This window comes from Oreochromis aureus, linkage group 5, assembly GCF_013358895.1.
Source record: "Oreochromis aureus strain Israel breed Guangdong linkage group 5, ZZ_aureus, whole genome shotgun sequence".
In the NCBI taxonomy this organism is placed as follows: domain Eukaryota; kingdom Metazoa; phylum Chordata; class Actinopteri; order Cichliformes; family Cichlidae; genus Oreochromis; species Oreochromis aureus.
In genome coordinates, this window is record NC_052946.1 from 20,256,033 (window position 1) to 20,271,984 (window position 15,952).

At 38.7% G+C, this 15,952-nt stretch overlaps 1 protein-coding gene across 2 annotated transcripts in view; it reads left to right on the forward strand.

Annotated features, from left to right (window-relative positions):
• The window catches only part of LOC120440399 (location of vulva defective 1-like), a 59,191-nt gene that overhangs the window by 6,260 nt on the left and 36,979 nt on the right, over positions 1-15,952 (forward strand). The window contains exons 8-20 of one of the 2 annotated variants that reach the window (XM_039612799.1): positions 150-206; positions 301-363; positions 716-805; positions 1,341-1,400; positions 1,596-1,640; positions 3,435-3,539; positions 4,171-4,189; positions 4,472-4,491; positions 4,584-4,624; positions 4,721-4,787; positions 5,352-5,387; positions 5,999-6,036; positions 6,127-7,195. The exons of the other annotated variant lie outside the window; for it this stretch is intronic. Of the exons in view, the coding sequence (XP_039468733.1) occupies positions 150-206; positions 301-363; positions 716-805; positions 1,341-1,400; positions 1,596-1,640; positions 3,435-3,539; positions 4,171-4,189; positions 4,472-4,491; positions 4,584-4,624; positions 4,721-4,787; positions 5,352-5,387; positions 5,999-6,036; positions 6,127-6,219 (734 nt within the window). The 3' untranslated portion in view covers positions 6,220-7,195. Of the gene's footprint in view, positions 1-149; positions 207-300; positions 364-715; positions 806-1,340; positions 1,401-1,595; positions 1,641-3,434; positions 3,540-4,170; positions 4,190-4,471; positions 4,492-4,583; positions 4,625-4,720; positions 4,788-5,351; positions 5,388-5,998; positions 6,037-6,126; positions 7,196-15,952 lie in introns of those variants that run through there. 2 annotated transcript variants of the gene reach the window in all.

Here is a 15,952-nt window from a genome sequence, read left to right on the forward strand (position 1 = left end):
ACACCAACAATTGTGGCTCACCTGACACTCCCATTGTGACATGTAATAAAATAGTAAATGTGTTTTCAAGATTTTTGAATCACTTTTGAATTGATTGCAGTAATAACAAAACCTTTATTTGTACACAAACCCATTTCCTTTTACTGTAGCTATTCTGGAAAGTGAATCACCAAAGATCAACAAACCATCATCTATCATGACCACAGGTAGGACACACAGTACACTTAACTAACAACCCAGAGCATCATCACACATCACTTCTTTAAAATATCTTTAACATTTTATTGTCCATTTATGAAGCAGAATCAAGTCTCAGCAGACCCAGTGCTTCAACTTCTACCACTTCAGTGAACTCACCATCAGGTAAATAAATTACTGCTGTGGTATTAGTAAAGTAGTAAATATTTTTTCTGTGATAATGTAAAGCTGCTCAAATTAAAGATGAGACATTTAATTTTTCTGTTATATATTATTTTTCAAACTAAATATTCTGGAGACTAAAACAATGTCTAACATTTCAAATACTTGTTTAACATAGTTCTCCTTTAAATTATGCAAAAGTTGTCAGACATACACCAGGAAACACCATTTGGCATTTCATTCCCTATACTTGGTTTGAATAATGTAAAGAAAAAAAAGAAGCAGGAATTTCTTTACAGAGAATAGCAGCATATGTGACATTATAGTATTTATTTGATATTTTTCTATCTTAAAGGACTGGCTGCTCTTAATCTCAGCCCTACAACTGGTGTGAACACTCCTGTCAAAACAACTGAGTATATAACCTCACGAGACAGTACTACAGGTGAGACCGAGTGCATCAATAATGCGTAGATAAATTGAAATGTCCTTGTTTTATTTCAGCAGGACAGACACTGATCTATTGACCATGCATACAGTGAGTGTGATTAAATTCTCAGAATGTAAAAAAAAAAAAAAAAAAATCTTAACGTGAACTCTGATGTTTATCAGGAACAGTAAATATTCACCATGTTCAGCAGCTTAAATAAATGGCAGTACTTTGTCACCAGGGCTATAGCTGATGTTGAAATGAAGTTACTAATTTTCTGGCACTTGGTCACAAACCTTTGGTCTCCAACACTGATGCAAATCACCAGATACATTTTATCTGGAGATATTTTGTGTGTTTAATATTCTTTATTATGAATATTCATTATCATAGTTGTTTTTTTTAAACTGTAGAATCAAGAATGACCAGCACAAAAGTGGTATTTAGTCTGCCCACATGTAGGACAGGCAATACATTGAAATATAATCCAGAACATCATCACACACCACTTCTTTAAAGAAGCTCAGCTTTTGTGCATTTTTTGAAACAGAGTCGAGTCTCAGCAGTGCTAGCGCTTCCAGTCCTACCACGTCTGTGAATTCTCCTGCAGGTAACTGCAGGGACAGTAGAATTCTAAAATATTGTACAAATATATTTCTACATTAATGCAAACCAACTTAAAAAAAAAGCTAACACATTAATCAACTATTGCAGTATATGTTATTTCAAACTAACTGTGCAAATACACTTAACAACCTTAGGCAGCTTTTTAAAATTTTGATCCAAATATTTTTTTTCTAAACAGATTCATACAAGACTAATGCTACAACGACTATTACTACAGTCAAAGGTAAGACAAAGTACAGTTAAACTGTACATATATAAAAAAATATTATAAAAGTCATCTATTTTATTTGTTATTTCAAAAGTAAAATTTTTTCACCAGGTCCAACTTTTACTTGGTCTCATACTTCCACCCATGTCGTATGCCACCTCTGGCAACATACACTATATTACCAAAAATGAAACTTACCTCACGGCTCATTGTTCGTCAGTGATGTTAATTTCAGTCATTATACAGATGTACTGTTTATAAGGTTGGGGAAACCTGTAGTCAGCTGAGAGGTCATTTGAATGAGTGATGAAAAGTTTCTCCCACTGAAAACGTTACATCAAGATGAACAGAAACAACTTTTTTGCAATGATCAAAAGTGCCTTCACATCCATATGAACTGGAGTGCCATCCCATTCCTAATCATTCTAAACCCTGTGGAGTGATTTTTCACACCATAGGGTTTAGAATTTAGTTGGCCCACTGTTTGCAGCCATAACAGCTTCAACTCTTCTAGGAAAGCTTTCTGCAAGGTTTAGGGATGCATTTATAGGAACTTCCATTAGCACATTTTGAGATCAGACACTTCTGCTGGACAAGAAGGCCCGGCCTGGAATCTCTACTTTAATTTATCCCAAAGGTATTCAGTCAGGTTTAGGTCAAGACTCTATTCAGGGCAGTCAAGTCATTCCAAACCAAACTGACCCATCCAAGTCTTTATGGTCATGTTCATGTTGGAACAGGAAGGGGACATCCACAAACTGTTCTCACAAAGTTGGAAGAATGAAAATTTTCAAAATGTGTCACAGTATGCAGAAGCAGACTAACTATTGTGTATAGTGGACCCAAAACTTGAATTAACAAAAATTGAGCCGTTTAATATGGCTGATGGAAAAATACAAAGCAAGGCAAATAAAGACGAGAATAAACAATAACCTAAACTGGGAAAACTAAAAATAAACATGAAAAACCCTAAACATGAAACTTAGCGTGGATACAAAGATACCTGGAACATGAGACATGGCACAAAAGCCAACAGATGACATGACCCTGAACAGAGGAAGACAAAGGACTTAAATATACAGAAGGATAACGAAAGGATGGGGAACAGGTGGGAACACAGCTGGGACAAATCAGACCTAACGAGACAAGGGGAAGCAAAACTAGACAAACTGCACACAGGACAGGGGGAGTATTTGCTGACCCAAATTTCTGATTTTATGTTACCTACCACTTTGCTGTCATTCCCAGTTGTTTCCTTTTTGTCATAATGCCACTAACAGACTGTGGAATATTTAGTAGCTAGGAGATTTCATGTCTAGATTAGGGGCATCCTATAAAGGTACTCTTGTTGCAATTTAACACCATATAAATAAAACCTTTGGTGATATAGTGTATATAACATTGTAATATTTATCATATATTTATATCCTAAAGTATCAGTTATTGCTTATCCTAAACTGCTATTAGTGTGACCGCTGCTTTAAAAAGAACTGAAAGAAAAATGACCTTTAAAAGATGTTATCACATGAGTTTCACTATTAGTCAATGTTTCATTTTAGTAGGTCAGGCACGCCAGCCTGACAATAAAGTAAACTGCTCTTCAAAAATATTACAATCAGGTAGGTAAACGACAATGTCTTCAACTCTTTCACTTTGTACATGGCATTATAGTTATTAATAGAATTAATAAAAAAAAATAATGATGTATTAATGTCTCAGTTTTTTAGACAGTTTGTCTGGACCAACTGTGTCTACTTTTAATTGTTTTGGTTTTGAGTTAGAAGTGAAACTCTTGTTTGGCTTTCAAAGCAGAAGCATCGATATGGAAGTTGGCGGTAGCTGTGACTGGATTTGGAGTAACCATGGGTATCATCTTACTGGTGCTGGGGCTTCTCACATTCAAAAGAAGAAGTGGTGAGGGCACACATGAAAGCATACAACTTTTTATGTTTATGTTTTTTAGAGATAGAATCTGCCTGTCAACCAAAAATAAGATAATATTACCTTTGAAAGTTTAACCAAAATATGTATTTTAAAAAAATTCTCTTATGAATGATCAGAAAACAGATAAAACGCCCATGGTACCAATGATTGTTTCACTTAATCTATGCCATGAACAAGCAAATGAAAAATTTGCTCTGAAAAAAAAAAAAAAAAAAAAAATCAATGTGGCTATCTCCTGTGCTTATAGTACAACATTATGATGGATCACAGGGATTCACCCCCACTTTGAGAACCTGGAACTCATGACATTTTTGTAATATAGTGATACATTTTGCATAGCTGCATTAAATATGTAATAATAATAATAATAATAATAATAATAATAATAATAATAATGATAATAATAGTACATTAAAAAGATCATCTTATTTTGAAGAAGAAAAATGGGAAACATTTAATTTCTAATGAGTTTTCCTAACTTCATCATGCCTACTTTATACACATGTAAAAAATGTTATCAGGTCTATAATTGTAGATGAACCTGTGACTTTAAAGCTAATCAGATGCTGATCAGACATTTCTTTTACCACTACCTTTTCAGAAACATGTCCTCAAAGCAGGTAAGGAATATTTTCTCAGCAAACCTTAATAAGTTGTTTTCCTGTCATCATTCAGACAACCAGAAGTTGAACTTATTTACTTCAGACCTTTTCTTATTTAGCCAGTGAACAGAATCACTGGAGCAGTAGTGAATCAAATGCCTTGCTTGAGGGCAGGAAGCCTAATAAATATGTCTCATAATATTTTTTTCTAATTCTCTACAACAGACACTTTTTTCTTGTGTAATGTAATGCAAACAGCTTTTTCAAAAATTTTTAAACATTTTCTTTATTTATGTATAGGACAAAGGCAACATCACCAGGTATTGTATACATTTAGCTGTCAGACAGCATTATAAAACTATCAATCCATGTATTATGGTTTTTATTTTGTTGAGTTTTTCTTTTGTTACAGGTGATTTTATATCAATGACTAAAATGAACCATGGAAGAATGGTAAACAAATGTTTCAGTCAAATAAAAATACACTTAATTAAAACAGTCAATTTAAATACCCAGGATATAAAGTTGATTTTTCCCTGTTGTGTTAAGTTACCTGCAGGTAATGATGGAGGCTCCAGTGTGATCACGTCAGTACCTGATGACAACTGTCTTAATAGTAAGCTGTGTTTTTTCTAGCATCTACTAATAAGATGGTGAAATTGTTGTACATGGCAGGGCTGTTTGATATAACGATATATATCGGATGACGATATGAAAACGTCTATCATTGCATATTATGCTAACGTTTGTTTCGTGGTGTCGCAAAATAACTATAACTAATAACTGTTTATGGCAATATTTTTTCATTGTTTTCATGGTCACTGTAGAATTTCTCTCTTGCTCTTATATTTAATATAGCCACACTATGGACAGCCAAGCGACTGTTTTTATGTGTTGACGTTAGCAACAACGATGGTAAAACCATTGCGTGGTTCTGTCGTCCGCTTGTTTATTTTCCACATAAACCTTTCACAATAAAGCTCAAGATCCTGTCGAGATTTTTCCCAATAAACTGAATCACGTGAAATAGTATGCAGAGTGTTTACAGACGAGAAGCTAAAAAGAGCCGTCAGGTGCTAAAAATATCAAGCTTAGAACAGGCTTTCCCCCGCAGCACACAGTGTAATAAATACTCACAAAGAATTGCAGTGGTTTCAACTTATGTAACACTCGACTCCAGGTACACTACCCCCAGCTGAAAACACTTCATGTACCGGTAAGTCAAGTTGCCCGAGATTCACAGAATTTACAGAAAATGTAAAATTTTTGTGATATATATCGTTGTCGGGATGATAAATATCTTATATCGGGATATGAGATTTTGGTCATATCTCACAGCCCTAGTTGTTTCTGAAAGTAACACAAGAACGTGATGACTATTTTAACAGTAATATTGTTAATATGCTCAAATCTTTATTTCATATCTGTAGCATATTTAGTCATTACTGCTGACTAACTTTCAGTAACATAGTTGATTTTTTCCAGTGTATGACAAGGGAGCTTTGGCTTTGATAACATTTTACTACCTTGTGATAAGGACAGCTACTTGACCACTAAAGAGCCTTTAAAATGTTCAAATTTAGAAGAACACTGTGACATATACAGTTACAAAACAAACTTTGTGAACCCACTGGACTATATGTTGTCTTGCACTTGTGTGTGTGTGTGTGTGTGTGTGTGTGTGTGTGTGTGTGTGTGTGTGTGTGTGTGTGTGTGTGTGTGTGTGTGTGTGTGTGTGTGTGTGTGTGTGTGTAGGTGTATGTGTGTGTGTGTGTGTGTTTTAATCCTGACTGAAAGCAATAATTTTTCAATGTCGTTCTCTTTCAGGAGAGAAACTAAACTTGGAACAGACAAAAAATGAAGATGTAAGTTAGACCTGGTGTAGTAATAAATATGTCCGCTTCTCATCTTAATCAATGCTACTGACTAAAAGGTCATTACTCTTTCTCTTCTAGTCTGACATTTACCATGTGTACGCCACCATCTCTGAAGAAACAGATCCACCAGATTCACAGGACATGATATACAGCATGCTGAATGCACACTGAAACACAGTGAAACATTTTTGGTGACGTTGTTAGTAAAATGTCTAAAATGATCTAAATCATGTTAAAGTGAGGAAAGTGTGACAGGTAATAGATGCAATCTTGCAAAAAATCTTGAGCTTGAATTGTTGTAGTTCTTTTTTTCTATTGAAAGATAACTGACATGATGATGATTTCGGCTTTAGTATTTTTAATAAGCGCTCTTAGATATTTATTGTTTTGTTTTCAGTAATTGTAATTTGGAAGATGACAGTCAAAACACCTGAGTCATTTCCAAGCTTAGAACAATGTATACTTTTCAAATAAACTAATGCCGTATGTTCATCGCCAGAGAAAGTAATTTGTTACACTACTTGTTACATTACTTTCTCATCATTAGTAAAATGACCTGAAATGCAATGTCTCATAGTTACCAATTAAGAATATAGACTTTAGGCTAAAGTCCCCCACACCAACACAAATCCCTATCCTAATTATAAAACACTCTTTCACAAAACCGACAACAAAAAGAAAAGATGGAAACCAGCCCAAAGAGACTTCAAAGTGATTGCAACACCAATTCTGCTGTAGAAATACAAAGGGATCTGGCAGCTCCATCACTCTGGGTTCTTGGCTAGCTTTGTGTTAATTTGCGCAGATGCTTGCAAAAACATTGTAGTTGTTTTTTTTCCTGGATGCAGTTTCCACTTTACCATGGTGCACTCCCCCTTTTGTGCAATAAACATAAAGTTAGTGTGCATATCTTCACCCGTGAAATGTTGTTGACTGCACTGAAGAACATATATGTTCTTGTAAAGGCTTTACTTTGTAAGAACTGATTCTAGTTTAGTTCCGTTGAAATTTCTCAGAAATCCTGTGCTTTGAATGCCTAAAAATGTATCCAGACATCTTCCATTTTAACCATGTACAGGAGCCATGTAAGAAATGGAAAACCATATTCAGTGAAACAAGCAAATAAATAAATAAATTATAGATTTACTATTTTATTTTGTTTCTTAATGTTTAACATAACTTTCTGTAACTGGATACTGTATGTGACTTACACATTTACACATGTATCACAACACTTGCCACTGTATTATGTATGGGGTTTTACATATAACCAATGTTCCAAGGCAATCAGGTAATGAGCATCTCTTTTCATGTGAGCGGCATGAAGTTCCTCTTTCAAAACATCTGTCACAGCCAGAAAGATTTTCAGAGAGGAATCTCTATCTTTACTGAGGGCTATGAAATACATCTCCCCTTAATCTTATCTGTACCCTGTCTGTTATTGCACAACTTAATAAAGCTGTTTAGTACTCAGAGTACTGAGAATGTATCCATATAATACAACTCCAGTATATAAATTTGTGTAGATGATGCTCTGCTACTCTGAGTTATGACAATAACATTAGCAGTTCGTCTTTTGTTGCGTGCTGTGACTGCACACAGGCTTGTAAAAATAGGCAACATGCAATTGACCCTCAGCCCACCAACCAGCTGCAGTTTTTAGGTCAGCACACAAAACCATTTTAGGCCAAAGAGTATGATGGTGAAAAAATACAGGAAGAATAATGTACTGTAGCTGGTTGCTGTACTGCACAGCTGCTACAGTTTGCCTAGTAGTAGTAACATAATCATGTGACATAAAACATTTATTGATGATGATGATACTTTGTATCCACACAGGTAACAGAAGTAAAACAACAGGGGGAAGATCTGAAATTTACATTCAGCAAATCGAGATGTATGTTTTTGGTTCTAGGTTTCATTTGTATGAAATATCACTGTGAGATGTATTAGAGATATGTAGTTTTTCATTTTCCATCTCTGGTTCCTGGTTATTACACATAAACTAACACACACACAAAAACACACACACACACAAGCACACACGCAGACACACACACGCACACGCACGCACACACACACACACACACACACACACACACACACACACACACACACACACACACACACACACACACACACACACACACACACACACACACACACACACACACACACACACATTTCCCTGACCTGTTACCCAGTTTCATGTACCTAAAGTAGCATCTATCTATGAGAGCTATTATCTAAGGCCTCGCTCTGTTTACACCACATTCCTTTCACTAAGTCTGCACAAACAATTCTCAATCATGTGAATCTATATCTATTCTACTTATTTTATTCTGAGGGCTCAGTAGCCCAATTTAACTACATTATTTTCAGTGCTCAGAATTTCAGTTAACTGTGAAAGTGATCTAAAATGTATGACAGGCCCCATACCATTTGCACAAGTCTTGTAAACCACTTTTCTAGTACTCACACATTAAACATCCATCCATCCATTGTCTTCCACTTATCCGGGGCCGGGTCGCGGATAACAACATTAAACATATTTAAATTGTTTTGGTGGGTAAACTTACCATTTTCTTCTCAAAATATTATTATAATATTACTAATTTTTTTTTTCTCATAGGCTGATGTTTGTTTCCACATTATTATCAGCAGTTTCTGGGTGTATGCATATTTTTATTTATTTATTTATTTTATTTTTTTTTTAGAAAGAGGGGCAATACATATTAATGAACATTTTAATAAATGTAAATATGCCAGATTATAGCCTTGGGCTAATTTCCATCTGCAGACCCTCTGGCAGGTTGGTGTTAAACACAAGTTAGTAAAAACATACAGAGACACTATTTACAGGTCATGTAACAGAGACAAAAACAGTCATCACATTATACTAGAACAAACAAATGACAAGAAGAGTGGACACAGAGGACAGCATAGATAACAATAACGGAAACACATCAATTATATTGCACAAACCCCAGTATTGCACATGCCCTGACTGTCGTGATATTGCGTTCACCCATTGCACTAACAGTTGTTTCCCTTTTAGTAATACACTAACTCTTTTTCCTGTCCAATATAAAGCATGATTATTAAACATGATCACATGTTTGTGTGTCCCTCAGCCGCCCTTTTAAGTGACTCTTAAAGATGGGTAGACTTGTACTTTCCCTCACTGACAGTGGAAGACTATTCCAGAAGCTCACTCCCTGGTATGACAGAGCATTCTGTGAAAACCAGAAGAAGGACAATGTGGGCATTCACAGCACATTTCATGCTCACACGAGCGGCCTGAAGTTCCTTTTTCACAACATCTTTTGAGGCCAGCGAGACTTTCAGACACAGAGCCCACTGGTGTATTTATAAACTGTGGTATCTGAATCAGTCACATGATTTGTGAAATTATAAATAATATAAATGAAAATATAGTCTAAAATTTGAACTCTGGAATAATTGTGTGACAATATATACAATTTCTTGATTGTATATATTGTCTAATGCTACATAGTAGCATTAGGAATTAAGACCCCTACTGTACTATCAAGTTTGTGCACTGCACCTCGATTGACCTTCATCTGAGGAACAGCTAAAGCAACAGAAATGATACTGTAGCATATTACAGTTTTTCTCAAATGCTAAAACACATTTCACAAACGTTCCCACCATGTTCCCCACTGTCTAAACACAACACCCTTTTCTAAAGCTACCTAAACACAACCACACCTTCCCACTGCAAAACTCAAACTTTCACACCAAAAGAGCAGCTCGAAGCTTTCAAAAATGTAAACACTATACACATCATTACACACTACAGCAAAACAATTGAAAACACAATGCTCAATTTGTGAGAAGGTTCTTTGTTTCATAACTGCCAATGCATATTTTTCGAAACTATACAGTAACGGATCGTCGTAGATCTCTGCAGAGGATTAGGCATTTAGATTTGTGAGTTTCATATGAAGAGTATAAATCTATAGAAAATCCTGCATGTACGTACACTACTGTAACACAACTCAATGCAAAAACAGAATCTATTGCACACAACAGTACTCTTGAAAACATGAGCAGGGTGTGAAGTTTTTTCATTTACTTTATTCACACTACACACACACCACAATCACTGTGCGGCATCATGTCGCTGAGCTGCATCGGGCCACATCACCTCATCCACATCGCAGGCTATATTGTCTCTCGCCAGGCACCACGGAAAAACGCGCCTGGAATGGCGAATCCATCCTGGAAGGCCTCCGCTGGGATGTCAACACAGGCCAGCTCCATTGCCCTTAGGAGGTTCTCTCTTGTGTATGGTTGTCTGTCATAAACCTTCCATCTCCACGATGAGAAGAACTCCTCTATAGGGTTCAGGAAAGGGGAGTAGGGTGGCAGACAGACGTTTAAAAAGTGGTCACTGTTGGTGGTGAACCACTCTCTGATTTGGTTTGTTCTGTGGAAGTGGACATTGTCCCAAATGATCACATAAAGGTGATGTGCGGGCCCAGGATGGTGTTGTTGGCGGTCCAGGAGGATGTCTTTTAGCTCCTCTAGGAAGGTGAGGAGACGTTGGGTGTTGTAAGACCCAAGGACAGCATGCCGGTGGGCAAGCCCCTCCGAACCCATGGCCGCACAAAGGGTAATATTACCCCCCCGTTGGCCAGGGACCTCAGTGATGGCACTTTGGCCAATGATGTTACGGCCTCTTTGCCTTAGTTTCTGCAGGTTGAAGCCAGCCTCATCCAGGAAGAGGTACTCATGAGGTCTGGCCATCGCGTCCAACTGTAATATCCTCTGTGAAAATGTGAAAGTGCACAGGTGTTCAGAACAACAGTCAATCAGGTAGCACAGTATTGTCCAGAAGTAACGTAGGCCACTGAGTAACACAGTATGTCCACTAACTGTACTGTGAACATGGATGTATACTTACTTGCACATACTCGTAACGTAGGTCTTTGTGTCGCGCAGAGTTGCGCTCAAAGGGAACCCTATAGACCTGTTTCATCCGCGTCTTTTGGCGCCGGAGAACTCGGTCTATTGTGGCCAAGCTGACATCGTCATTGCTCTCAAAGTTGACATTATCGGCAATTTGTCTCTGATCTCCCGGAGTCTGATGAGGTTGTTCCCACGAACCATATCCACAATAAGGGTTTCTTGTGCCGCTGTAAATATGGCAACCCTCCCACCTCTATGTGGCATTCTTTCAACTCTAAAGAAAGAAACGTGTTGTCTATTGACATGTGTTACAATACAGTCACAACTGATTTGAAACCAATAGACTACTTTCACAGGTTTGTAAAACTGTATTGTGACAAAGAAAGCAATAGAGTACAATACCTGTTGTGTTGTCTGAATGCCCTGATAATGGTGGCCACGGTGAACCTACTCAGGTTTGGACGGACTCTTAGTCCTGCTTAAGCCATTGTCATGCCATGGACAATGACATGGTCAATGACTGTTGCTCGCATCTCGTCCGTAATGATGGTGCGAGGTTGTCTTGCTCTCCCTCCTGGACCTTCTCCTCTCCCATGTTGGCCTCCTCCTCTTCCTCGTTGACCTGCTCCTCTTCCTCCTCTCATTTGGACTCCTCTTCCTCGTTGGCCTGCTCCTCTTCTTCCAGGGCCAGCTCTTCTCCCTCCTCTGCATCGAATTCCTCTTACCCTCACTCTGCCTTCATCCATTGTGTTTGTTTGGAATCTTCAGCAAACTGTGCACTCTGAACTTGCTTTTATACATGTGGTCACAGCATTAGCAACAAGTGTCTTCAATTTTGAGTCGTTGTGTGTAATGAATGACGCCAGGTGTGTTCATTGTGTTCAAATATTGCTGACTGTGGCAAGCATGTTGCATCACATGAGCTTTCATTTGAGAATATGAGCAGAGTTCTTTTGCAACTTGTGTTTTAGCAAGGCAAAATGTGGTTAGATTTATGACAGCGGAGGATTGTGTTCTGTGAATTGTGTCTTCATGTCACATGTGTTTATGATATTGGTAAATGATGGCTAGATTTAGTAAATGTGTTTAGACAACTGGTCATTTGGTTTAGAGGTTTGGCGTTTGTGTTTTAGCATTTGAGAAAAACTGTAATCTAGTAATCTTAATTTAGCCCACCTTGTGGTGGCTGGTATTACAGTTTTTTCTGAATGCTTAAACCCTAACTGTGATTCTTATAGCACAATTTCTAAAACTGTTAATACTTATAGCAAAACCACTCACTGAGTTTGCCAAACTAAAAGCACAAACACTGCTTTGCACTCAGTTTGCCATTTTGTAACACACACCTTGCAAAACTGTAGGTACAATCCACTGCATAGCACTGTTTTTGCAGAACTGTAAACACAACTCACTGCTTTACACTCAATTTCCAAATGATCAACACACTTCTAGCAAAACTATGCACATTTATGGCTATTATTTACACTATTTTGCTAACTGTCTGGCACACTGTCACATGTGGAAACTGTTTTAGAGAATGAGTTCACTTTGCTATCAGCCTAAGCACTTTAAATAAGCTACAGGTAAGCTGTCCGTGTGGAGTACAATGGAGGGAGCAGGAAGAGTGAGAAGAGTGAGAATTAGAGGAGGCCGAGGAGGCCAACGGGTTCAGCCTAACTCGAGCTGCTACACTGTAGCAGGCATCATAAGGACATTTCGAAATGAGAATCGGTTAGTACAGTCACTTTGCACTAAGATTTGTAGCACTGCCATATGCTAATGACAAACACAACAATACCATAGATGTAAAAATACTGAAATTGTTACTTTACAGAATTGCTAGACGACCACATGCTGGGGGCAGAGGAAGAATGTTCACATGGTGATTGCGAATAATTCTATACTTGGAAATAAACACTTGTGTTTGTTTTGATGTGTGTGAATAAACACCAGGGCCCTGTTTCAGAAAGCTGGTTTAGTGCAAACTCTGAGTAAGTATACCCTGAGTTAACGAAAACTCTGGGTTTTCGGTTTCACAAAGCGAGTTTAGATTAATTCTGAGTGAGTTACTATGACGACACACTCCGTGAAGCTAACCTGCCCCCTAGCAGGTTTACTTCAACTAACCCTGAACTTCTCCGCCTCTTTGTCGGAAACCTGACTGTAGGAAGTGTCAGACATGGTGCCCCTTCCTTGAAGAGCCAGTAGATGTTGAAGCCCAAATTCTCCGCAGAGCTCTCCGCCGGGAGAGAGTGATTAGAGCGCGTTTGGACATTTTATCATTTCCTGATGATTTTCTGTGTGAACGTTACTGTTTTTCAGCACAATCGATAATTTATTTGAATAACATCCTCAGGCCTTATATTGCTCATGTGACACATCGCGGACATTCTGTCAGTTCTGTACATAATATTTGTATTGCACTTCGTTTTTTTTGCAAACGGGAGCTTTCTGTATAATATTGGTGACGCTGAGCACGTTTCCAAGGCTACCGTCTGTCGGGCAGTCAGGAATGTTACAGTTGCACTGAAACGTCTCCTGTACTCGTTTGTGGTGTTCCCCGGTCACAGACCCACAAGATTTATCAAAGAGGGATTCCACAAAATTGCAGGTATCAGGATGAACAAAACTTAATTCATGATGTGGTGATACTACTACTTAGATTTTACATTTATTTTCAGGGTTCCCAGGCGTGATTGGCTGTATAGATGGCACTCACATTCCATTCTGCTGCTTGAAGTGTTCCATTTCCAAAAAGCATTTTTTATTTTCTTGATCAAACAGGTCTTGTACAGCTGCTTTACAGGGAGCTATTGAAACACAGAAAATAGCATTGACATTCATAGTACATGCCTACTTAGGTTGGTTGTAAATCAGTGCTGAACATCTTACTGAGGAAAGGTTTGTTGGAGAAGTGGCTGGACCCTCTTCCTCTACATTTTTATATTTCATTTTACTTGCTGCCAGGAACGTTTGGGGCCTGTTGGGTTGCACATGCGCTCACATCACATCACAAAATAAAATGTATAAAATAAAAATAAAATTAAATATAATAAAATAACGTGTTAAATGGGTGGAAATCCTAGATCAATTTTTAAATTAACACTCACGCATTGACTCTGTCGGCTATGTATTGCCATGCATGCTCCCTTTCTTTTGCAGCTGAGGCTGTGTTGTTTTTTTCCGCAAAATTTGCATGTTATCGGCATATGCTGCCATCAGAATTTCGGCCTCAAGCGCTGTAAAATACATTGGCCGCGCCTTCTTTCCCTCCGTCTCCATGGTGACTCGCTTAATCTGTGCTCCACTAATCAGGGCTTTATGCGCGTGCTTAACTTGGGGTTAAAGCAACTCCGCGTTGATTGAACTAATTGTTATCAGCCTTTCTGAAACCGAATATTCCGAGTTGGACAGTTCGGGGTTACTCAACCCTGAGTATCATTTTTAACTCTGAGTTTTCTAAACCGGCTTTCTGAAACAGGGCCCAGTACTTGAAGTTTGGAGGTAAGTGACGGAAGTGACGGCGGTAAGGTAAGGACCCATGTTGTAGGTGACGTCAGACGCCGGAGATTTGGCGGAAAAAAACAAAACAAACGAATGGTAGCCTAGAATTTAACAAAGTTTCTTTAATCTTCAGTATTGTCAAATAAACTAACCAACTGTCATATAACTAACAACATCTGTCCTATCATCTCTAACACCCTGGAGAACAACGAGGAGAGTTTAGACGCTCTCCAAGAATACATCGACCGGTGCTTCAAGATTTAGTAATGAAGAAGGCCCAGAGCATGTCTTCCCCGCCAAAACTGAGACGCCATCATCTAAAAGATATCGCCCGGCAGACTCCCCGGCACAACATCGCCTGCCGGCAAAGATATCGTCAACATCCTGGAGTCAATCGATAAGCGATTGTCCAGTTTTGATGCGAGGTTGTCCCTGGTGGAGATCTTACACCGGGAATTTCAATCTCTAAAAGAATCCCTGGAGTTCAGCCAGAAGCAGGTGGAAACACTTGCTGCAGAAAACGCAACGCTACGGGACTCGGTCAAATCTCTAACCGAAAATGTGACCCAATTAAACATAGAAAATAAAAAAATAAAAGAGACCGTTATGGATTTACAAGCCCGTAGCATGAGAGATAATCTTGTGTTTTCTGGTATTCCAGAGTCTGCCGGAGAGGACCCGGAAACGACCGTGAGAAGCTTCATTAAAATCCAGCTGAAGCTGCCGGAGGACACGGTGAAAACATAGGGTTTGAAAGAGTGCATCGCATCGGGCTCGAAGACAGGAAGCGGGAGACCGCGTCCTATTGTGGCCAAATTCGGCCACTTTAAGCAGAAGGAGCAGGTGAAGAGTCGCGGCAGAGAGCTGAAAGGAACGGACTTCAGCGTGAACGACCAGTTCCCAGAGAGATTCTGGAACGACGCAGGGTCCTGTTCCCAGTCCGACGTAGTTATATTCAGAAAGGCTCCGGGCTGTCATCGCCGTGGACCGGCTCTACGTGGACGGACAGCTCTACCGCGACCCCGCATCACTCCATGGCTGTATTGACCGCACACCAGATAAGAATCCGCTGCGCTATTCTCTTCACTCACACTCTCTTGTATTAACTTTTGCTTAACTATGTAATATCAGTTTGCTAATTTAGTATAACGTTACCGTCACTCTCCGCCAATGCTTTAATTGGAATGTTTCCGTTCTTATTTCTTTTTCCCTCTCTCTCTCTTGTCGCTCACCTTGCTCTTTGGTTTCCTTGCTTCTCTTTTCTTTCACTATGTCGATCACCTGTTTCCCTATCCATCCACAAAGGACACTGTCTATTTCTACATGCTCACTCTGCACGATCACGCACACACATGCGTTTAAAGGCAACACATTTACAACAGCCACACAGTGCACACAGATATAGGACACACACGCACACATTTGCTCATTTTAGTTATTATGCACACACATAGTCAGACCTATG